This window comes from Heterocephalus glaber, unplaced genomic scaffold (assembly GCF_053883595.1).
Source record: "Heterocephalus glaber isolate CG9 unplaced genomic scaffold, H.glaber_assembly_v1.0 deba00001457, whole genome shotgun sequence".
Taxonomy (NCBI): Eukaryota; Metazoa; Chordata; class Mammalia; order Rodentia; family Bathyergidae; genus Heterocephalus; species Heterocephalus glaber.
The window spans coordinates 37,796,581-37,820,791 of record NW_028258305.1 but is presented as its reverse complement, the minus strand read 5'-3'; the positions used below and the strand labels follow the sequence as shown (position 1 = coordinate 37,820,791).

The 24,211-nt window shown below is 48.8% G+C and overlaps 1 protein-coding gene across 1 annotated transcript; it reads left to right on the top strand.

Moving 5' to 3' along the window:
• The first annotated feature begins 325 nt into the window (after positions 1 to 325).
• Lbh (LBH regulator of Wnt signaling pathway) lies at positions 326 to 24,211 on the top strand. Its single transcript, XM_004839251.4, has 3 exons — positions 326 to 546; positions 3,007 to 3,109; positions 21,683 to 24,211. Exons 1-3 carry the CDS (start codon positions 521 to 523, stop codon positions 21,869 to 21,871), a joined length of 318 nt encoding a protein of 105 aa, XP_004839308.1. The 5' UTR covers positions 326 to 520; the 3' UTR covers positions 21,872 to 24,211.

Genomic DNA, 24,211 nt, shown 5'->3' with positions numbered 1-24,211 from the left:
CACCGCCGCCGTGGAGTCCCCGGTGTGCACAAGGAGGGGGCTGCGGAAGCCAACGTGTTCGTGAGCTGAAAGCGGCGCTGACACTGAAGTCCGGCCCGGGTGCGCGCGTGTGCGTGTGCTTGAGCCGTGGGGAGGGGGCCGGGCCCGAGCGGCAACAAGCCACGGGCGCAGAGCCGCGCGCGCCCCCAGCCGCGCCTGCCTGCGGGAGCTGCGGGGCGCTGAGGCCATTCATGATTTTGGTGACGTTATTCCAGCAGTGGGCGAAAGGGGGCGGGGCCTCGCGGGCCAAGCCCCGCCCCCGCCCCATAAATGCTGCCTCCCTGGCTCTTTGTGGGACCGCGAGCTCGGCGGAGAGCGGGGCTCGCCGTCTGCATTCCGACGCCTCTGGCCGCGGGGCCGTCTCGGGAAGGCGAACCCGCGAACGCCCAGCGCCCACGCTCTGCGTCCGTGTCATTTTCATTCCGGACACAGCGACCGTTTTTAAATCACAAGGGCGTGGGTCAGCCTCCCCTAGGACTTCATGTCTGTATATTTCCCCATTCACTGGTGAGTATCCAGAGCCTGAGGCGGGCCCCAGTCTAGCGGCTGGGTAGCGGGGCTCCGGGGGGCGGTGCGGGCATCCGGCGCCACCCCTCCGCCCGAGCCCCTGCAGGAGTCAACGTCAAGGTTGCAAAGGTGGGGGTGGGGGGAGGTGGTGCTGAGAGCATCCAGACAAAGGAAGTGAACTCGGAACCTCCACTGAAGTGACGGCCGGAGGCTGTGTGTGTGGTGGCGGCGGGTGGGTGAGCCAGGGGTCCCGCCTGAACGACCCTAATGACACCCTGTATGCCGAGGGTGCCCTGCCTGGCGGTGGGGGCTCCGGCTCTCCCAGGACCCCTCCTCTTTTTCTTTTTCTTTGCATGCAAGTCTCGGCGTCGAGGCCGGCTGCAGGGCTGGGCGGGGGGGGGGGGTGAGGCGGCGGCGGGGGGGGGGGGGGGGCTGGTGCAGCCGCGTCTTTTGCAGAGCTCCGGGGGGTGAGAGGAGGGAACGCGCACCCCACACGTAAGCTACAAGCAGCAGCGCATACGCTGCATCTTTTCGACCCCCTGTCCCCTAAAACAGACTCGCCTTTGTGGGCTTCAGGGGTGGGGAGGAGCCGCCCTCCTTGTGAGGAGCTGTAGGGAGCCGAGACCGGGCAGGAGACAGGTTTGCCCCTAGACGGGAAGGATGCGAGGAGAGGCCCCTGTCTGCTGGGACGCGCGCGCCTGCTGTTTCTTCTTTCCTGCGCCGGGTAGAGAAGCAGCGGCCCGAGCGCGCCTTTGGTGCGGCGATGTGGTGCCCGGTCCCCGATCGGATCGCGGAAGGCGCCCAGCCGGGCAAAGCAGGGCTTCCAGCCGGGCGGTGCTTCCTAGCCCAGGAACCGGAAAGTTCTTGCTTTTCAACTTCCAACTTTTGGGGCCCGCGCCACAGCCCCGGGGCGAGGTCCGAACGCCCCTAGGAGGGGCGAAGAGCCTGGAGCGCGTTCTCCGGGTGTTCCTCGGCCCCCTTCTTTGGGCCTTGGGCGCCCCTTTCCATGACCCCAGAGGAAACTGCCATGAAGATCCCAGGTCCTGAACCTAAACTTGCCCCCAAACATACTCTTCCTTGGTCCCCGGGCGCGCATACCAGCCTGGCTCTGAACTCTCAGAACAAAGCCAAACTCCCCCACCCTAGAGGCTCTTTATGTTTCTTCTCTGAGCGTCTCCATCTCTCTCCCTAAGGTGTGCGGCAGCCAGCTGCCTGAAGGCTGAGTCTTTGAAGGCTGTGATCAGAATTTCATAGTTGGCAACACTTTCCCAGCCGTTAGCCCCTCACATAACCGTGAGAGGCCCATCGCTGGCATCTGAGTGACACAGGGCTGTGGCCAAGAGAGGTTATGTGACTTATTCAAGACCACACAGCTCTCGGGCAGCACAGCCTAAACCAGAACCTACCGCTTCTGCTTCCAAATACAATGCCATTTCTACTCTGTGTAGTGATTGAAAAATGAAGGGGCTTCCGGTATTCCTGTTGCCTTAGTTATAGTCTCTCTCAAGCCTTACTTTTTTCCTTTTCCTTTTTCTTTTTCAACGACAAGCACAGACACAATGGTAAAAAAATACTGGCTGTTGTGTAGTTGGTTCTTGGGTTTGCTGTGTGTATTTGGCATTATGCATACAGGATCCCAAGTGTGCCGATGGCTTGTGCAAGTTGCAAGGATAATGGAACGTTTGTGTCTTGCTTAGAGAGTACAAAGCATTTTCACGTGTCAGCCATTGGTGGGCCAGCTTGGCCCCTCTGGAAATTTCCTCTGCAGTCAGTGTCCGGGTATCCTTAAGGCTTTAATCCACGGGATGTTTTTCAAGCTGTGAGCTTGCAGCTGCTGCGGCTGGGGCTGGAGAAGGGGGCTGGATGGCAGATGTGAAGCTTGCAGAAAAGCTGAACCCTTGGGGCTTTAAGTGGGACATTCTGCCAAAAGGAGCACCAAACAGACATTTAGGAAGGCAGCAGGATTTGGACTTTGTCTCTCTGAGGCTGGCCTGTAACTCTTATTATGTAATAATAATATGCAGTTCCTCTTTGGAAATTCATGGGAGGATTACTTGTATTCTTAGGCGGAGAGCTGAAAGGAGACTTGGCGGAATTGGTTTTAATATAGACACATGGATTCAGCTACCCACTGTCATGCTTTTTTCTTTTGCTACTAGTCCTGACCTTTAAAACAAAATGCAGGGTTGCCCTGTGTCCAAGCAGCTGTGGTGTACAGACAGTGGGGGGCAGAGCTGGGTTGCAGGCAGTGGGCTGGGTTGGGGGGCTGGAGTGGGACCCCTGTGATATGGACCTTGAAGGTGCTTCCTTACTAGGGTGGGGGCTTGTGTGGCTGTGAGCTCTGTTTAGAGCACCTCACATCCTGTCTCCAGATTGTCCCCTGAGCTTGAGGCAGCAAAGCCACTGAGAGGAATGTGAAAGTATGTTCGTCTGTTGATTTTGCTCTGGGTTTCTTGGCAGCCCTGACTATCTGAGATCAGCCGAGATGACTGAGGTGATGATGAACACCCCATCCATGGAGGAGATTGGCCTCAACCCCCGGAAGGATGGCCTTTCCTATCAGGTGAGTTAAGTACTTGCTGGGGTCCGAGGAGGCAGGCTTCGTTTTTGCATCTCACTGCTGCCTGTAAGAATGGTGTGACCTGGAGAATGTTCCCTATTGCCAGTAAGCCTCAGTTTCTTCTTCTGTAAAGTGGGCCAACTATAGCCCCCCTCCCATAGGATTGTGGTAAAGATTCAGTGGGACAAAAGGATGGATTTAAGGCATTGGTGGTGTCTGGGACACACACATAAGGTCCAGCAGACATTAGCATTGTTATTAATGGGCCATCCTGGTTTTATGGACTCACCCACTCACAGCAGCAAGAGTGGAAGAGATTGGAGCAGTCAGTTCAGACAAGAACTTCCCTGCCCGGCTGGGCTTTGGGCAGCAGGAATGTGGCGGGGAGTGGTAGCTCACAGGCAAAGGTGGCCTCGTAGGGAAATATCTGTGTCAAACACTGCTTGCCTCCTCTGGTTAATGATTGAGCAGCTGATACAGAGTTGATGTTCAGTCTATTTAGGGTTGAAGGGGAAGCCATCTCAGGGATGCTGTTGCCAGAATTGAGCTTAGAGATCATCCTCTCTGGTGGATACAGAATGCACAAGGACCACAAAAAGGGGCCAGACTGACATCTTTGCATTCTTACTCTGCGGCTCTTTCTGGCTTGCCATGCCCAGCCCACGACTGAGCATTTCATTTACCTCCAGGGCACTGAACTCGTTTGGGATTGTCCAGTAGAGTTCCAAGGCTGCTACATTTGGAGGGAGGGAGCAGTGTATTTGTCAGGGAAGACTTTGGGGCTGCCTCAGGGAAGACGTGGGGCTGGCAGGAAGTGCACTCATGCTTCGGACCAAGTATGATACATATAGCACCTTCTCTACTCTTCGCCAGGGCTGCAAGGTGGGACTTCTCATCCACTGCACAGACCTAGACATCATCTGAGCCTGAGTCAGGGACTTGTGTCTCTCCAACCTGGGGTGTCATGTGTTCCCACCTTCTATAGAGTTACTTGGCTGGTCATTCCTTAGAGTTGCTCCAGAGGCATTTGCTTTATAAAGAAAAAACAAACAGAAAGCCAAAGTGGGTGCAGTAGGGTGATCAAAGAGAACCAAGATGAAAGCCAAGGTTGAGAACCAGCTTTAGACACACTTTGGGAGGTCCAAGGAGGCCCCTTTGTTTTGTGTCAATACAGGCAGGCCCTTCTTGTTGGCTGCAAATAAGTATTCCATTAGCACGCAGTGGGGAGCAGGTAGAGGGAAGAATGCTCTTTTCTGGGCTTATTTCATGCTCTCCTCCCCTGAAGGGAGTCTGAGGCTCACAGTCACTTGAGGGTCCCCCCGCAAAAAATTTCCTCGCCCACCTGCCCTGGTGTTTTGGAGACCAGTTTCCAAGCCTCTGAGTCAGACCGAATCTCTTCATGGTTGCAGGGGAGATTTTTCTTTCAGTTCTGGGTTTTAGATTTCCACCACAGAACCTTTCCATATGCATTCATCAGTGTGTGTTGGGTGTGCTTTCTCCACTCCTTTTAATCATGTCCCAGGGTAATGGGGCTGGCATTTGGGGGCAGTTTCCCTAGCCCTTTGAATCCACGAGGCTATTCTTCTGGATCTGAGGGTTAGTGCAGGTGACAGAGGAAGGCCGCCTTGGGGTGCCAGTGGCAGGGCTGAGGGTGGAATAAAGTCACACGTGGGCTCCTGAGGTATCTCAGTGCTGCCTGAGAAAAAGAGCCTCAGGTCTTCCATTGTGGTGCTGGACTGAGGGCTCAGATCTCACAGCCCTCAGAAATTCTGTCCTTGCCTCCAGGTGGGCAGGAGCTATTGCCCAAGGCCAAAAGATCTTACTTCAACCTTATCTCGTGCTTCTTACAAGATGGTCTCTGAAAGGTTCTTCATTGCCTGATGAAGAGGGAGAGGTTGTAGTGTGTGTGTGTGTGTGTGTGTGTTGTTTGTTTTGTTTTGTTTTTGTGGTACTAGGAATCATACTCAGAGCCTTTACACTGAGCTACATTCCCAGTTCTTTATTTTTATTTTTATATTTTGTTTTGAGATAGGGTCTTGCTAAGTTGCCAAGGTGGAACTTGGCAGCCTGGTCAGTCTAGGTGTGGGCAATACAGAAGCCACGGCCAATCCAGGTTTGGGTGGCAGTGATGAAATTGCAGTTAAAGAATCTGGAAAGACATGGAAGAAGGAAGTCAGGGTAGGGCTGGGCTTTGAAAGAAATAGAGGACTTTGAAGGAGCAATACTATCTCTCAGTTTTGTTGCAACTTCCAAATATCCCTCTGCTGGGCTCTGTTTATGGCGAGTGTGGGGTTGTGTGGTGAACTGGTCTGACACTTGTCCGGTGATTATTTTCAGGGTCCATTGAAAGCTAGTAGCATCCAATTGAAAGCTTTCCCACCGGAGCTCCGAGGACTGGTTGGGCCTGGCACTTGGATCAGGTCACTGTGCATGCTTGGGCTTGGCTCAGAGCTGGGGGTGGGAATCACAGAACTTTGTTCTTGACTTTACTCCTGAGGATAATAATAGTATGTGGCTTTTAGTGAGACCTGTTTTTCCAAGGAACTGAGAGAGGGAAGGAGTCATCAGTCCCAGCTTGGTTGATGAAATAGAATCTCAGGCTCTCGATTTGTCCTTGAGACAAGGTCAACAACTAAATGGCCCATTGGACTTTGTTAGTCATTCACCCACCTTCCATACCAAGAATGAAGCCTTCCTAATTTCTCCATGTTCAGTGTGACCTTTCTTTCACTGCCTGTAGCTTTTTGTACTTTGGATGCTGGGCTGGGCTTCAGGGATGCAGGTCCTGCCTTGCCTTCTCCTTGGCTGGGTCCTCAAGGGCAAGGGTTGCCCATCAGCTTCGTACCCTTCAGCCATCAGCTGTCTGGCGGTACCTTCATAACAGGTGCAAAGAGGACAGTGGGTGACTCTCCTGATTGGGAAGCTGGCCACTTTCACTTCGGAAGAGCCTGCTCAGGCCCATGGGACTCAAAGCTCAGGTGACACATGTCCTTCTTATCCCCCGAAAGATTTGGATCAGCCCCATCTACTGCCCTTTGGTCATTAGTGCCATTCTGCACACATACATGAAAATCTTCAGAGCGGGTACCTTGTTTTCTCCTCATAGCTTCTTGGAAGGTTAGTCAAACAAGTGAAATCCACGTCTGTACATTTGTTTGGCCCAAATTAAGACACCCTGCAGAGTGCTTACTAGAAAGCCTGAGTGTATTTTGGATGGGCCGTGGGTGGCAGTCAGCTCTCAGAGCCGAGCAAGAGGTCTCTGTGAGGATGTCTGTGTCCCTGAGGGGGCAGCTCCTTCATGACACCGTGTCTGTGGGCCTCCGAGCCATCAGACGGTGGGATAGGAATGTCTGCTGTCCTTTGGAAGCACATCAGCAGCTGCCTGGTGGCGCCTGCTCCCTCCTTGGCCCTGGGACTTGGAGAATGTAGTGTTTGGCAGTGCATCTCCAACAGGGTCTCCTTCCACGCTGTGCCGGCATTGGTCTGGGCTCTGGATGGGGAAGGGTCTTGGGAGTTTGCCTGTGGGCGCTCACACTGCACATCCGCAAGGGGCCTGGGATTCTGGCCTTGCTGGCTCCCTCCCTCCGGCACAGCATGAAGAGGCTTTAAAGTCTTATCATCCATGCCAGGGTCTAGATGCAGCGATGGCTCTATGGTTTTCATTTAAACTCGTCCCTTCTAAATTGTCTGGAACAAGGTCTGATAGTGCTCTCCTTCCCTTGGGTATGTGAATCCCGCTCTGACCAGCACACATCCCTGACTGGCTGCCTTGTATCCATCTGCTGTTACTCTTGGTCACACACACCTGCTGCTTGACATCGTCTATCAGGCGGGCAGGCAGGCTTCAGGCTCGCCTTCTCAGGAAGATGAGGGAAGCTGCCTTGCCAGCCAGAAGGAGCAATTTCTTCATGCTCCTTGGTGTTCTGGGCCCCACACACTCCTTTTGATCTGAGCTAAGCTTCCTGCATTGCCCCTTCCTCTCCCAGGGTAAAGGGAATGACAAAAGGTAGCAGGAGGAACCACAAGTGGGTTGAGCTTTCTCCAGTCTGCCTATTATAAGCTTTGCACATTCCCAGTGCCTCAGCCATGGGAGAGGACTGCAGGGCTCATGAGGGCTGAAATCTGGCCTCCCCTAGGACAGTATCTCTCGCCCCTACTACCTCTGGGGTCCAGCCACAGCCAGCCCTTTCTGCCTCCTCCTCTTCGTCTCTCTAAGAAGCCTCCGCAGAGTCCCTGGAGTTAGGCAGAGCTTCACAAACCCCCCTCACTCACATCTGTGAGGGGCCCATCTTCACAGAGACCTGAGCCTGGCTTCGCTGTGCTGTGTCCTCAGGTACAGCGTGCATGGTGGACATAAGGGATGGGTTCAGCTTCCTTTGATCCTGGGTTAGGCCCTAGGGAGGTTCGCTGTCCTGGGCCCTATCATGAGGCCACTCTGGGCGTGATTTAGCCACTGCGAGGCTGCCCTCCTGCCTACTCCCCTGTTTCATCAGTGCCCCAGCTGTGGTACCCCACATGCCCTCCAGAGTTTCAGAGGCCCTGCAGAGCAGCTGCAACGCAAGTCCCGTGGTCCCCAGGAAATCATCTTTCATAACATCAGACTTAAAAAAGCCTCACTGGTCCCCGGAGAGACATAAAGCTAAAATTCCAAAGCACTTGGCAGGAGATGGCCAGCCACGGACACACGTTACTGGCCTGGAGGCAAGTTTTCCTTTTCCTGTCTCGACTCTTTCCACCTCTCTCCTTGCTAAAAAATCACAGTAATGTGATGGACAATGGGCAGTGAGGGCCACCAAGTTGAGCAGCACCAGGAATCTGACTCTGGCTCTGGCTGCTTCCGAGCCACCATCTGCCTTGTTCAGACCAAGTCCACTTTGTCTGAGGACCAGCAGCTTCCCTCCCGAGCTGGAGGCCTGGACACAAAGTCACTTTCAGCGTTGGGATTCGGGCCTGCGGAGAGCTGGAATGGTCCCCACGGGACCCCCTCCCTGTACCCACGGTTACAACAGAGGGTCTGTGCAGGGCCGGGGGAAGGATGTGCTTGCTTCACTCGCTGGCCCGAGTGCCACACACTGGATCCTTACAGCTGGCCGCCTCTCAAAGGGCCTGTGTTGGGCCTCAGGCCTCCCTCTCCAAGTGATCCTGTGTTCATCACGCCACAGAGCTGAGGGGTATGTCTTAGACTCTCTCTGTCTCCACAGTGCTGGGCACAGTGTCCAACAAACAGCGGCTTAATGATTGACTGGGCCCTTCCCCTTGCTCTTTCCTACACCGAGAACAGTCCCTGTACCTTGACGACCCGTGGCATGGATTCTTACAGGATCAGCATTTTCTCTGAGTCGATCGGTCTCCCAGGTTGGATAGAAAGGAGGATTGTCCCATGAGGGAAAGGGATGAGTTTGGGTGGCAAATCTTGTGACCGAAGCCAAGAGCTATTCCTGGGTGTCTAGTGAATGTCCTGAGATGATCTTTCAGGCCCGAGTCCTGAAATAATCCCTGGCGGATATGAAGACAGGACCTCATTCACACAGCGCCGAGGCTCGCGGGGCTTCCTTCCTTTGCAGTCTGGTCGCTGTAGCGCCCGCCGCTCGCTCTGCCTGCCCTTCCTACCTAGGGAGGGATTTGCTATCAGTAAGTCACATCCTGCGTCTGCCGCTTCACTTTTGGACTTGGTGAAGGCCCTTGTTTGCACAAATCTGTCTTGAAAATAAAAATTAAACTTTCCCAAAGTGTCTCCAAACTGTTGTCAAGCTGGCATTGGGACCTGGGGGCGCGGGGGGGGGGGCGGTTAGAGCGCCCTTGGCCCCTCCCACTGGTCTCAGGGGCCCTGCCCTGTGGTAGCGCCTTTAGGTAAAGTGAGAGCTAACTCCCAAGCATTTAGCTGGAGCTACGTTGACTGCTTGCTTCTCAGCAAGGGATTTTGTTGGAAGCAATGGGAAGGAGGGCTGTGGATCTCGCATATAAAGCAGAACGGGCCTCAGTAAAGAGGCATTCCAGAGCTGGTTGGGATCTGGTCTGACTTCTAAATTGACTTAGAAGGGTGGTTTCGGACAGAATTTTAAACATACCTTGAATTCATTATCTGCCTTTATTGTGGGAGCTTACAGCCCTTGTCCGAAGTGAGGGGACAGAGGGGTGTGCCAGCCCACTCCCTACATATGCCCACGAGGGACACACATGGCTACACACACACACACACACACACACACGCATTCCTGCAACTTGGGGGTGTGTTACTACAGCAGTGGTTGCTTCAGAGTAGAGTGCTGTAGTTAATGGATGCTGTTTTCCTTTTCTGTCCCTCTTTGTGGATAATTTCATAGAGTCATTCATAAAGTATGTATTTTATTATTTTTATGCTTTTCAAATTTTTGTGCTAATTGAGAAATTTTTATTTTCTTCTTTAGATTTTTTGTTTTCCAGTTGCCATAATCTCATCATGTATAAATCGCAGCTGTTAGCACATCAGCATCTTTTGCCTTCTTTTCTGATGCACATATACCTTCATGTTGCCTAAATCACACGCTTTGTGCTTTGCAGGCCTGCATAACAGGATCTGTCACCAGTGTAATTACAACTTAAAAACAATTCAAAGCTGTCATTTTTAATAGCTATATATGATCTCATAAAACTAAAAGATAATTCAACCATTCTCTAATTCCTAAAATTTTTACATCTGTTTTTCTTTTATGAACAGTGTGATAATTTACATGTAACTATTTATAGATATTTGTGCATAATTTATATGGTTTTCTTAGAAAATTATTAGGAGTTGAATTTCTGAGTCAAAAGGCAAAATTGCAACTGTGTGTCTATGTTTTCATCATAAAGGTAATGTTTATTCTTTATAGAAATTTAGGAAAACACAGAACAGTACAAAGAAGGAAAAAGCTCATATTCCTATCACTAAAACATTTTGGCATGTTTACTTTCAACATTTTTCTATGCACTTAGATTTAAAAAATGAAGTTGAGTTAATACTGCATATGCTATAGTGAATCATTGTTTCATTTAATATAATATTGTGACCATGTTCTCATTTGGTTTTCTTTGTAAAATAGTGTTTCATTTTGTTATGAACCACTTCCTATTGGTAAATTTTTAGGTTGTGGCATATTTTGTCCTTACAAAGAACACTGTTCTGAACATCTTTTTACATACATCCTTGCATGGGTCTGATTTATTTCCTTGGAATAAATTCCTGGAAATAGAATTACTGATTCAAAGAGATTCAACTTCATTAAGCCTCTTGATTATGTATTATTTTAAAAAACAGAAAACATTAATAAGAGCTTATAAAAATTCAAGCTTCCAGCATTGAAATATCTAGCAAATAGCGTCTCAGGAATATAATGACTGTAGAGATGGATTAATTGAGGAGCTTTTTGGATAGAGTCAGAAATAGCTTCAGTTATTTTAGCATGTTTAGGAGATGCTTGTACATCTTCCTGTAGTTTGTTATTTATTTCAGGCATTATTATAATAATTGATAATGATTAAGCAAAATTTACCCAGCATTGCAAAATAGCCAGTGATCATATTGACTATAGTAGGTATATTGATGCACTCTCAGGATTACAAATGGATGTGGGTCAGCAATTGCTCTGCTTGTCTTTTATTTTATTAATGACACTGGAGTGCCATATGACCTTGAGGAGAGTAATGAAATTACTTTGGCCTGGAGACTCATGAAATTTGGCGAGATACACACTTAGTCCCATGAACCCTCCTGGTGTCCCTGCGATTGCAGGTCTGGCTCATGGAATGTTCGTCGTTGGGAAATATTGCTTCCCTGGAATTAAGGATGTGCTAGGCTCATAGAAGTACCTCTAAGCATAATGGACATCTCGTACCCAGCACCCAAGGGCCTTTTTTATTCAACAAGTCTACAAGGCTCCAGGTGCTTTACAGCATGTTAACATCCCAGGCTAGTGTTCGAATAGGGCCCACACTCCTGGTGGTTTACAGGCAACTTTTAAAATGTTAGTGATTTTTAGGGTTGCTACCTATGAGACCTAATACTAGTTTTCCATTTGTGTAGTGACTGAGCTTGTTTTTTTAAAAAAATAATGTTTTAAACAACTGAGTAAAGAAAAAACACAACACATCTGTGGATGTAACAGGCATGGTGGAGGTGATATGAGGCAGCAGACGCAGGCTCCCATGACTGTGAAACTGCATGGCGTGGTTCTCCTAGGGAACGACACTGTTGTTACCATGATGGGATTTGGTATCATGTATCCCTCTGGATAGACGCATTCATAAAGAGAGTTAATATTAAATTAGGATTTCTGAATTTCTTTGGTCATTTGCCCCCTTGGGTGTGAGTTCCTTCCTGGTTGTTTTTCTTGGCACTTTAGTATTAGAGATTTTCATGCCGAATCACTTCTTAATAATGCTCTGTGTAACCACTCCTTCACATTTTAACAAAGTGTTAAAACAGGAAGACAGCTGCCCCAGGGGTTCACGTTAACGTTCCAGCGGACATGACAGTGGGGAGGGTTTTCAGGAAATCCAGGTCCACATCCTCAACTTCCTGCTGTGGCTTTTCCCGAGTTGCAGTTCCTAAGGATAGGCCTTACTGGTTCCCGCTGAGATTGTCCTTTTTCCTATTTGTAAGGGAAAGATCAGCCACCACCCTCCTGATTCTTTCAAGGTTCTTCTCTGGGGTGGGAACTTGAGGGGCATCAAAGAAATGGGCCATTTAAAATGCTACTGTCCAGGAAGTCCCACCCCTCCTTCATGGTAAACCAATCCAACAGAAATGTACCCTTCTGTTTAGTAATTACTTATGATCCACTCATTGATCAGTTAGATATCATGATTAGAATAAGCCAACCCAGAATTGGGTTTTTTTTTTATTATTAATAAAGCTTTAAGGTCATCATATACTTTTTGAAAAATGTCAGTTTATTTACACAAATATATCTTTTGTTGCAGGGAGGTATGAAAAGGTAATGACTAAAAACTTGCAAACTTAAAAACTACTGCATTAATAAAATTTCTATGGAGAAGTAAAATGGAAAGAGTTTCAGGTAGAGAAATACTTTAAGATTTGACTTAATAGATTGTGAGATTTTTTTACTAGGCAATGGTTGATTTCAAATTGTGATATTTATATAACTCTTTGAGTATATTTGAAAGAGTGATACATGTGTTTTATTTTAAAATGTTAGTATTTATAGTACATTGGGAATTTTAGGATATGCAAAGGGAAATGTGGCTGTTCAAAATTCTTTTAGGCAGTATGCAAACAGAACGTTCAGGAGCCCTGGGTTATACACACGGTCCCTGGAACCAGTGTGGGAGAGCAGCTTCAAGACTGGCCCGGTCATCATGATATGGGATGACTCCTGAGCAGCAGGACATTGTGTCCCCAGGGTTCTGTGGACACGTCCCTGACACACGGCTCAGAGCTCCTCAGCTCAGAGGGATGATGGACTAAAGCTCTGCCTAACTGGTTTCTGATCTTGGCTTTGCTGCCATCTGTGCCATCTCTGGCAACTCATGTCACCTCTTTGGGCCTTGGTTTTCCCACTTGTAAGTGAAAATTAATCTGTATTTTTGTTAGAAAGTTGAGTAAAAAGGTGAAAACCTCCATCCTGCTCTGAGATCTTCACATGAGATTCAAAAAACATCTGCTCTCTCTTCCTCATGTCAGCCTTTTAGAAGTTTAATGTTCTCCTCAACTCTTCCTATTTTACAATATATGTTGTCTCTCAACCTTGACTTGCATGGTCATCTTCCATAGGGTGCTGATTTTCTCCAGGCCAATAGTTTTCAAATTTAGGGTCTCAGTTCTTCTTATACTTTAAAAAATTATTCATTACCCTCAAAAGAGCTTTTTAAATCTGGATTATGTCTCGATATTTATTGTTGTAGAAATTAAAACAGAATGTTTTCAATTTTTAACTTAATTCATTTAGAATAATAATAAAACCATTACACATTAATATAAATAACCATTTGTTCCTAAAATAAGTTTTCCAAAACAGAAAAAGTTTAATGAGAAGAGAGGCATCGTTTTACATTTTTGCAAACTTATTTCGTGTCTGGTTTAATGGAAGATGGGCTTGCCATGGGTCAATCCATTGCGTTACGTGTTGGTTGAAGTAAAGGCTGAAAGTCTGGCCTATACAGATAGATTGTTAGGAAAGAAAAAAAATTCACAGCCTTTCAGATTTTTAAAGACTTCACCAAAAGTAGTTTGGTCATTTCTTACATCTTAGGTGGTATCTGAAACCTTATCAGCTAACCTTTTTGTACTTTTCCATTAAAATTACTCTGCTTATCTTGCACATTGGTACTGTCGTATAATGCACTGATCATTTGGGAAATGTAGATTCACTGAGTTGTGTAAATCTTGCATATGTTGACATGTTTCATTATGCAGTGTTAAAAAAAATCATATTTGTTAATAGCTCCACTAGTCTCATCAGAAAGCTTTCAAGCATTAGGAAGCTGTCAAGTTCATAGTGGCTGACACAAATCTTCCAAAATTTTACTTTTCACTTGAAAGCTCTATTTTTATCATTGGTGACAAATATTATCAATCATTTTCTTTGAAGTGACAGGCTCACTATGTTCATTTTTGAGAAAATAGCTACCAGATACCCAAGTTGAAATAAGTAATTCGGTAGTCAGTCTGGCTAGTTCAGCTGGCAACTGGATCATGTAAATGTTTTTCTTCAAGATGATCGTTTTACTTTGGTAAGCAGCAGAAATGTTTTATTTTGACTTTCTATTGCACTACCCCAAATACTCAACATGTATTTAAGTCAGTATTTAATAAAAATTAATTTTTACTGCTTCATCAAGGACAGTAAAATTTTTAATTGTGAAGGTGAAGTAATGAAGCATACAGTGATGACAAGTACAGTTTGCATCCATTGCATTGATTCTTGTGAAGGTGCTTGCCATTTTTTCCATGCAAAATGGTGCCAGTTTTACACCATTAGGGCAAGTGTTAACACAGTGGAAAAGACAGATCACATCTTGGTATTATCCTGACATTATTTGAACTCCGTGAGCACTTCCTCTATGAAAGAGCTTTGAAAACTGTCTCTTCTAGCCTGAATAGAATGTCAGCTGAGAGCATAGTAGGACTGTCAGCTAGAAAGATGGGCGCACTTCTGGGAGTGTAGCCCTGTTTGCTTTAGTTATGAGCATCAGTGCTGCCATCGTGGTCATCAAATTTCCAGGCATCTTTTACAAGAGCTACTATCAGGCAACTATTGTTTGAGGGCAGAAAATGTTTATTTTTTACCTTAAACAAAGAAGGTGATTAGCTGATGACCTTACTTTGTGGACAAGAGGAGGTGGCCTGGTAACGTGCTGCAGAAGTTGTAGCGACTCAAAGCCAGCATAGGCCATGGGGCAGAGCTGGAAGGAAGTCCTTAGAGGCTTGAAAGAATTGTTTACATCCAGGGGTGGGCTTGGGTGCCACATGGTTAGGAAAGAGCTCCAGACACAAGACACAAATGGGAAGGCTGCACGACCAGCTAAATAGTCAAGATTTTTCTCTCCAGAGTGAATAATGAAGGGATGGTTGAAATGGCAGTTGGGTCAGTCCGGGATTTCTGAGAGAGAGAGAGAGAGATAGAGAGAGAGAGAGACACACACACACAGACACACACCGCGGGACATTTGGGTGATACCAGTGGAGGAAGTTGGAGAGGAGGATCCAGAAGAGTACAGACCCCGTCTTCTTTCAAGAGGGCAATGATGCTACTGTCAGCAGATGGAGGTATTTGAAATCCTCTGCAGATAGCTGCAGACTTTTCTCACTTCTCTAAAGAACTCAGAAAAGTCTCTAACATTTCAAAAGCTTCATCAGTTCTCTGGGCCCAGCGTTATCAGTAGCAATTAGTGCTAATTAGTTGGAATTTGGACCTCCTGACTTGCAGGATGGGTGTGTGTTTGAGAGATGTTTATGAAAGATGGTGTTTATCCCAAGGATTTCCTGTTCTTTCAAGTTTCAAGGCTAGAGGCTTAAGTATCTTTGATCCAAAGGTTGGAGGTCCAGTAGTGGTTGTAAAGCCCCAATCTGTGCTCAAGTGCCCTGTAGGATTACAGTCACCAGGGAAGCGTGGGATAGGGCAAGGTGAAGATTCCATGGCCCCAGTCCTGGGAAGAGTTGTATAAGGTGAGACAGCACTGATTGGCCTCCGGGCAAGCTGGAGAGTGTTGTTCCCTCCTTGAGCCCCTCAGGAGCCTTTCTTTCCCTGTGGGCAATGCTTTCTGTTCCTACAGGCCACATGCCACTTTGAAAAGTCAGTGAGGTGGTAAGTAATACTAAAAATATAATGATAATAAATAGCAGGAGAGGGCTGGGGATTTAGCTCAGTGATTCTGCCGCTTGCCTTGAAAGCACAAGGTCCCAAGTTCGATCCCCGGTACCAATAAATAAATAAATAGCAGGAGATGAGTATTTCCAAGACCCCATTTCTTGCCTTTGCATATTGCTAGGAGGCCAAGTGTAGGCGATATTGTTCATTTGAATTAGCTGCTGCTCATTCATTCCACCCTTGGCAGAGCAGGATGCTAGGAGAGATCTGCGCATTGTTATAAACCAGCCCCTCGTAGGAAGGAATAAACACACAAGGCCAATCCATTGTTGTTTTCCAGGAAAAATAAGAAACAGAGACTTTGGGGAGCTGGGGGTCGGGAGGGATCTCACCTACCCTGGTGCAGGCTCCTGGAGGGCCCGAGGGAGGAGGTTTGTAGTGAGAAGGCCTCTGGCTGCAGTCTGCTACCCAGGGACCAGGGTCTGGACCAGGCAGTGGTCTCAGCTCCAGCTGGCCTAACCCATGCCCCAGGGAAGCAGAGGAGCATGGAAGGAAGCAGTGAGCCCTGGGTGTTCCTGCAAAGAACCTGGCCTGGGGTGTGTGGGCGCAAGCCACAGGGCAGCTCTTTTGCTCTTGTCCCAACCTGCAGCTGCCAGCTTTCCAAGTCCTTGGGGACCCCAGGTCTCCCTAGGAAGAACCATCGTTAGAAATCTAGGGTTTACAGAACACGTTCGCACAGACCTGTATGTGATTCTGTCCAAAGCCCTGTCAGATCTGAAGTAGCCTTAATCGGAAGTTATAAGGGAGGTGAGGAGGAAAATGGGCTGGCTCCTTCCCCCCAGGGTCAGCCCCGTGTAACCACTTCAGCGACACTGCAGAGCAGAAAAGACAACTTCTCATTTTGCTCAGGAGGCATCTGAAGCTCAGAGAAGCTGACAGAGAAGCTTGCCCAGGCTCACAGAGATAATAAAAGATGTGGGCAAGGCAAAAGCCAGTAAGACTCCTGGTCGTCCTGTGGGAATGGTGATTTTTCCATAGCAGGTTTGGGGTTCTTTGTTCTTCTCTGCAACTGGAGAGGGGAGAGGTTTGCTGTGCGGTTTTGTACACTGGGCCTCGGGGAGCGATCCTGGCTGTCTTTCAGGCTCTCTGCCCTCTTTCCCCTCCCACCGCCCTGCCTGGACCCTGGCACTCCTGTCCTCTGCTCCTGCTCGGTGAAGAGGAGCAGATCATCTGCGCTGCCCGCATCTCAGCTTCCAGAGCTGGTAATTAGCCTTTTGTGTCCAGTTAGCCACCTCTCATCTCCTCCACCTGCTGGTGTCTGCTTTCCCTATTAGCATCCCTCAGTTCTTTGCTAAGCCTTCCGCCAGCTTTGTTGCCAGCTCCGCTTGCTTGTCTGAGATGATGGCTGAGGGACACACACACACACAAGCTAGGGCGGATCCAGCCAGGATCACTCACATTTTCCACACTGGGTGCCAGGCTTCTCTCTCCTCTCCCCACCCAGAGGCAGCCAGGTCTAGGTCACCTGGCTGAGAGGCAGACAGCTGATAACTACAACTCTAAATTTGGGGCCTTGGGAGCCCTGGTGTTGCCTTTCAGTTCCCCTCTGCGCACGAAACAAGAGCTGGTTCCCACTGGCAACTTTCGTGCCCAGGCGGAAGAGCCTGCTCATCAGTTTCTCTCCAGAAGCTCGCCCAGCCTGCAGTTCTCTGCTCTGAGACCATTTGTGCTGCTGAGCCATCCAGACGTCCTGCCCCGGACAGTCTTGCTTTTGCCATCCTTGAGCTTTAATCACCTATGCAGTGTGGTAGTCACAAATATCTGTGCACATTTTATTAAATTTACATTTATATTACACTTACTCAATGACGTGTAAGTTTATGTTTAGGAATTTAACATTTGGCCACACTTCAGGTGCTCAGTAGCCACACGGGACTAGAGACTGTTGTGTTGAACAGTGCAGAGGACATTTTCGTGACTGTAGAACATTCTGTTGTACAGTGCTGTTCTCCATGGCCAGAAATTCTAGTTTATTGGCATCCAGACTCCGTCTCCCAGACTGTCTCTTCCTCTTAGAGCATTGAGAAGCTCCCTTGACCTTGCAGAGGAAGCTATGTGAATTCCCAAAGTATGGGGAGTTACTGGGATTGCCGGCCACCCGGTGAAAACGCCTCTGCAGAGGTTGAATGCCTGGTGTTCCTACATAGTCGGGCATGCAGGACAGGGATGTGTGTGATTGACAAGACTTCAGACTATTTGCAAAGGAGGGAACTTGGTGCCATTAGTTACATCCAAGCCATCGGCTTGGGCAGCACTGTGTGACAGGTGGATGCAGAGAGCAGTGCTGGCAGAGGGAGAAAAGTATCGGGCTGGGAGAACTACAGCCGCAGATGGATTCTTCTAGACCTGCCCGGCTGGGCTGAGGGTGGAAAACGCTTCTTGGAGCCTCCCTGTGTTTCCTTCTGACCCTCGTGGAGATGAGCCTTTGCTGAAGATGGGCGGGAGAAGGACTTTTTTTTTTCTCTTTCTGCAGTCCAGGGAGAAAGGGGCACTTTGGGCTTGCAGGTTCTTCTTTTAGAAAAGGAGTGATTCTGTATTCTCTGCCAGTTCCTGCAGGCAAACTGCATGCTGGGCTTGCATGCTGGGCTGGCCTGCCGCCTTAACTCTACCTGTCATGTGCTTGGCAAGGCTAGCTCCGGTTCTTTTTTCCACTGCCTTCCCCACCCCATCAAATTGCAGTTGCAACCTTTCATTTTTCTTCTGTCTACATGATTAAAAAGCATGACTTAGTGGAAAAATGTTGACCTCCTTGGGGTCAGCCTCTTAAGCAGCTGTTGGAGATAACATTGTGCTGGCAAAAGACTCGGCAACACTTTGCAAGGTTTTCTGTCTGCTTGCAAGGAAACCATGAGGCTGTTTGGTCCTGCGTGCATTTTGTTTATTTTTGGAAAGAGCTACAATTTTCAGAGGCATAAATTGGTATAATCTGATAACAAAATAACATCTCTGATGGAAGGGTTGGAATAATTATTATAGTGATTTGTAAAAAGTACAATTAATAAGCTTTGTCCCCCAGAATAGTTTAAAAAATAGCTCGTGCTCTAAGCAAAGGTCCTTGACAACTAAGCAATCTTAAAAGTTCAGTGCTCAAACTTTGAAGACTTAATTGTAGAACTCTTGGTGTGAAAGGTATAGTTTGGAGTTATTTTAATTACTGTGTTAATATTACTGCTTCTTGCTTAGAGATTGGATACTTACTGGAGTCCTGCTGAACCTGCTCCAAAGAAGACATTATGATTTGAATTTCACTTGTGTTCTCAGAGTGCTTTATCCTCTCTATTTGCCAAGCACTTGTACTCATCAAGAGGAGAAAATGAGGTGGGGGAGGTTGAGAGGCCTCCACAGGGGTCATGTAATTGGTGTCAAGGACACAGTGAGGAAGGAGCTTGGTTCTGAGGCTTCATCCATTGTCCTCAAATGAAGGCTTCATTGAACGCTTACGGATGTTTGGGTTCAGTGCAGCCACTTCTAGGAAAGTGGCCTTGCACAAGGGACATACCTGCTATCGGCTTCAATTTCCTCATTTATAAAACAGGGACCCCACCACTACATCCCACATGAAGCTATCGTGAAGACTGAGATTCTGCCTGGCACAAATCTCATCTGTTATTGTACACGTTACTGTAACCTTTCCCTACCTTATTTGAAGGAAATACCTAGTCCCAGACTGTAATGAAACTAGGGGCTTCCCTTTCTTACAGTCTCCCTGCTTCTCCTGGTGGGACCTTACCTTTTGTCTCGTTCACTCTTCCTTGGGTGATCATAATGAAAATCACTTCTCCCAGCTATGTCACAGGGAGGCCCAAGCCTCAGCTTGGGGCCAGGGACTGTGCAGGGCTAGGTGAACATCTTTTCTTTTTTTTCTTTAAAAAAAATTTTTTTTTGGTACCGGGGATCAAACTTGGGACCTTGGGCTTTCAAGGCAGGTTGTGGAACCACTGAGCTAAATCCCCGGCCCTGTGACCATCTTTTCTTGATCGCTCACAGCTCTGTCTCAGGTCCTGAAGGCTTAGGACAAGCATCTAGCCCAGAAGCTCATCCTGGTGCCTGCCTCCAGCTGACTGGGCACTGGAGACCCAGAATCCTGCTTACTCTTCCTGATCAGTTTCCCATCTGTGAATCAAAGATGTAGACCCCATGGCATCCGTCTTGTTTTTCAAAAGGCATAAGCCTGCTGTGCAAGCGCAAGGACCCGAGTTTGATCTCCGGTACCAAAAAAAAAAAAAAAGTCATAAGCACTGAAAAACAGCAGATCAAGGTTGGAATCCTGATCCAGAGTCCTTTCAGTGATAAGAAACCGACCGCTATGGCATGCAAGCCATAGTTCACCACCACTGGTCCAGAGTCTTAGTGCTCCTAAGTGGTAGTGAGGCCTGTAAACTGTAGTGTTTTTCCCACTCGCTGCGGCTCCCCTGGCTCACTCCTAGACCTTGAGCTAGAAAGGCACCTTGCATCCTCACTCCCTACCAAGAGGGCCTCAGCTCCACAGGAGAAGTGAGGAAGGGCCCAAAGAGCTTACTTGACTGACTCTCTGCTTGCCACTTTCCAGTCTGTGTGAATGGTGCAGCCGAGGGCAAAATTTCAGGCTGGCCATGCAGCAGGAGAAAGCCCAGAATTGTGCTCAGTTTCCCTGGACCCACTTTGACAGGCCCAGGCTTGGCCCCTCCTCTGACTTGGTTTCTTTCTGGCTGCTATTATGATACTTTTTATGAGCCCTGTTAAGTCTTTAATGATGCCTGGCCACGCAGCTGGCTTAAAGCTTAATCCCCAGCAATAGGCCCTTATTGGATAAATGATTGATAATCACTGGTTTGCAGGGATTGAGGAGGCTTCTTGAAGCCCGTGATTCCCAGAAGCCCCGTGTGGCCTGTGACATGGTCAGAGTGTGACTTGGCTTGGGGTTGGGGTGGAGTAAGATGTGTGCCCTAGGACTTCACAGAAGTTGGGAGGGCCTGAGCATTTCTTCTTCCTCTGGGAAAAGAGGACATCTGCCTACTGACGCGAACCCGTTTCCAGCTGCAGGAGCGGGCGCTTCTGGGGATCTTTTCAGGTGTGTGTCTCCACTTGTCCTTTTGCCAGGAGCAAGCTTTGTGACCTTGAGCGAGTCTCCTGACTCTTCTAGTCTTGCCTTTCTTGTCTGTCACATGGAGAGGTGGGAGGAGATGGCCTCCAAGGGGCCAAAGTGCCTGCAAGTTGGTGAGCCCCAGCTTCCCAGATGAAGGCTCCTCTCTCTGGCTGTCTTGTGTGTCACTAGGGGCTGCGAATGGCAAGGGACCAGCAGCCTAGTGGATTAAGGACATAAGCTGCTAGGCAAAGAATTGGGTCAGCCGTAGTCACAGGGCAGTGTGTGCAAAGGGAATCCATGGAGCCAGACTTGGCCCTTGATTTTGTAGCCTGGCTTGGGGTTTCTGCCAGGTCTGGGAGGGACACACAGTAGGCTTTAGAAAACAGATTCATGGGTGGAACTCTGGAAAAAGGAGTAGACTCTTCCAGGTGTAGAGCTGGCAGGAAACCAGGAGTCGCTAACAGTTGAGAGGGGAAGGCACTCTGGATTTTGCTCCCAGTTTCCTTGTGACTGGAGGCCTGCTCTCAATCCAGATTTGGCTTTGACTTGATAGCCATAATAGGATCAAGACCCATCTATTTGAGGGCAAGGTGGTATTGGGGCATGGGCAAGGGAGTTAAACAGACCTGGGTTTGAGATTCTTTCATTTCCAGGTTGTATGGTCTTGAACAACTTACATGCCCAAGCCGGTTATTCCTTAAGATAGCATGAACAACACCTGTTTTTGACGTGTTGGTTTGCAGTGATGTATGTAAAGGACCTGCTTCTACTAGGTGCCAATAACTATTCTGGTAGGAACTTTATGTTTTGGTACCGGTTGTACACTTTGGATTGCAGGTATAAAATGCTTGCTGCAAAAAGACAATTTGCTGTGACAGCATGATTCTTTTCTCTGGATATAAAACAAAGAGCACACACAGAGTTACATCAGCCTTTTGGGTTCAGTGGGCTTGTCCCCAAACTTTTGGCAGAGTCTGGCTGGGGGACAGTTTCTCCCAGAACTTACACCTCTGGCTCCTGCCATATGTCCCCCAGTGTCCCGAAGGCATCGCCCAGTCCCCGGCAGGCAGCCATGCTCTGTGTGCCATGTGCATGCAAGGAAGGAACTGAACTCCTCTTTTCAAATATGTGCATGACCAGTTGGCTGCTGCGCTTTTATTTCAGATCTTCCCTGACCCGTCAGACTTTGACCGCTGCTGCAAGCTGAAGGACCGCCTGCCCTCCATAGTCGTCGAACCCACAGAGGGGGAGGTGGAAAGTGGGGAGCTCCGGTGGCCTCCCGAGGAGTTCTTGGTCCAGGAGGATGAGCAAGACAACTGCGAAGAGACGGGGAAAGAAAACAAGGAGCAGTAGAGTGTCCGTGGGCTTTCCGGGGTCATGCCAGCCAGCATCTGGACCTGAACTGTGTTTTTCCCATGGCGATGGAAGAAGAGAGTGAGCCCCGATCATTCTGAAAATGTCAAATGAGGCTTCTGTTGCACCTGCAAATCACCCGAGTTGGTTTTCTTTTCTTTTCTTGTCTCTTTGAAATTCATTGAGCAGTGGAGCCCTCTGACAAGTTGCAAAGCCTTCAGAGAAAGGAAGCTGCGGAGAGCCGGGGTGGGGGTGTGAGAAAGGAGCTGCTTCTGAGATCAGTATCTGGGCTCCAGCAGCCAGACAGTGGGGGGGTCCGGTGGGCTGAGGGGGATGGGCAGACAAGCAAGGAACATTAGGGTCAGGAAAACAAACCTGGGGCAAAAGAAAAACAATTACATGTTGTTAAGAAAACATTGAGCGGAGAACTGCAGCCAGGAAGTGTTCAGCACGCATTCTCTGGTTGGCGGGGCATCAGAAACCAACCCTTCATCTCTCGCTCCGTCTCACCCACTGCCAGCCTTTGCTTTTACTTCAGGTGTGTCGATCTAAGACAGAGAGGAAGGCGCAGGGGGCCAGGAGAAATGGGCTGCTTACAAAGCTGGCTAGAGGGATATTCGGGAAAAGAAAGGAAAGGTCGGTCACCCTGTGCATCCCACAGATGCTGCCCCCTCCTGCAGCAGGCTCAAGGAACCCCAAAGACCTGAGATTTTTAAGAAGCAGTGCTTTTAAGCTTTTCTCATTTGCCTCCAGTACTTTGAGGAGTGAGAGGGCATTTCCTGCCCTTGTTGGTACCCCAAGGCTGATGGTTGGGCATTCCCCTCTTCTCTGACCCTCTCTTAGACTTGTTCTTAGCGTCCCCCAGGGCAGAGGTGCGGCTCAGTGGCTCCCCCAGGGCTGCCTTTCCACCTCCTCCTGCCATCCTCTGGCAGTGGCCACCACTGCAGCCAGACTGATGGGACTGCAGCCCCCTGAATGGCAGCAGCGCCCACTCCCTGCTTGGATCTTGGCTTGACTTTCTGTGGGAGCTGAGGGAGAGCACTCTTCTTGTGGGGAGGTGCATTCTCATGCAGGTCCCACTGGCTGGTACAGTCCTGGGGTGTCGTGGAGTAGCCATGGGATCCAGTTTGAGAAGAGATCTCTACTCCTCCTGACCTTGTTCCTGGACGCAGGTGGGAGGAAGGCGTGGGGAGGGCGCACTCTGGTGACCCTGCGGACCTGTGGCCTTCATCCCACCCCACCTTCCACCTGTTTCCAGCAAGGACAACAGTTGCCTGAGAAAGTCAGCCTCTGGACTCAGCTTCCAGTCATAGCTCAGAACCTTCTGGAACAACAGGTTGCAGGAGAGACTCTGTTTCAGAGCAGGACTTTGTGGCCAAGGGGTGGATTTAGAGCCTTCTTTGGGCTACACCAGCCACGAAAGGCGCCCACAATGTCCCCTCAGGTCTCCAGTTAGGCCAGCTTGGCCCTGGTCTTGGACTTATGTGTCTAGCTGTGTTTAATACCTCGCGGTCAGTGTGGCTCTGGGGCATGTCAGGGCAGGAGGAGGGGATGTTCTGTTGACGTGGGGATTTGGTTCTGGGATGCCGGCAGTCACCCCCACCCCTGCTCTCCCCTCTGTCCTCTGCCTGTGTCACACACACCGATGGCAATAACTTCTTCTGGCTCCTCCCAGCAGATGCAGGAGGGCCTGGAGCCTGTGCTGCATGGGGGCTTCTCTCTTCCTCCCCACTTCCTTCCGTTCTGGCTGCAGAGGTCCATTCATCCTAACCCTCTCACTCCCTCACAGCATTTCTTGTCCCTTGCTTCCCTTTGTGGACGTGGGTCTTGCCTTTGAAATTCTTGTGCTTCAGTGTCTCCCTCTCATCTACTACCTGGGATCATCTGTTGCTGTCTTGACATGTGATGGAAATGTGCTTGTAAACCACGCATCAAATCGACTCTGTGTATATGTATGTTATGGGGATGGTTTGTTCCTTTTGCTGGTCACTAGACCACTTCGTACCACCGTCTGTGGCCTGAGCAGGCCAGGGGCGGACAGCTCATGTCAGGCCCTTGGCAGTTGAGCCTGCTGGGGGACCCAGCTGCTCTTGGACAAGTGGCTGAGCTCCTGTCTGGCCTCCTCTTTTTTTTTTTTTTTAAGTAATTTGTGTGTATTTCTAACTGATCGTATTGAAAAAAAAAAATCCTAGTATTTCAGTAAAACGCCTGTTGTGAAATGAACCTCTGTAACTTCTATCTGTTCTTTTTTGAGGCTCAGGGAGAAACTAGCATTTTTTTTTTTCCAAACTACTTTTTGTCACTGTGACAGTTGTAAATAAAGTTTGAAAATGCTTTCCA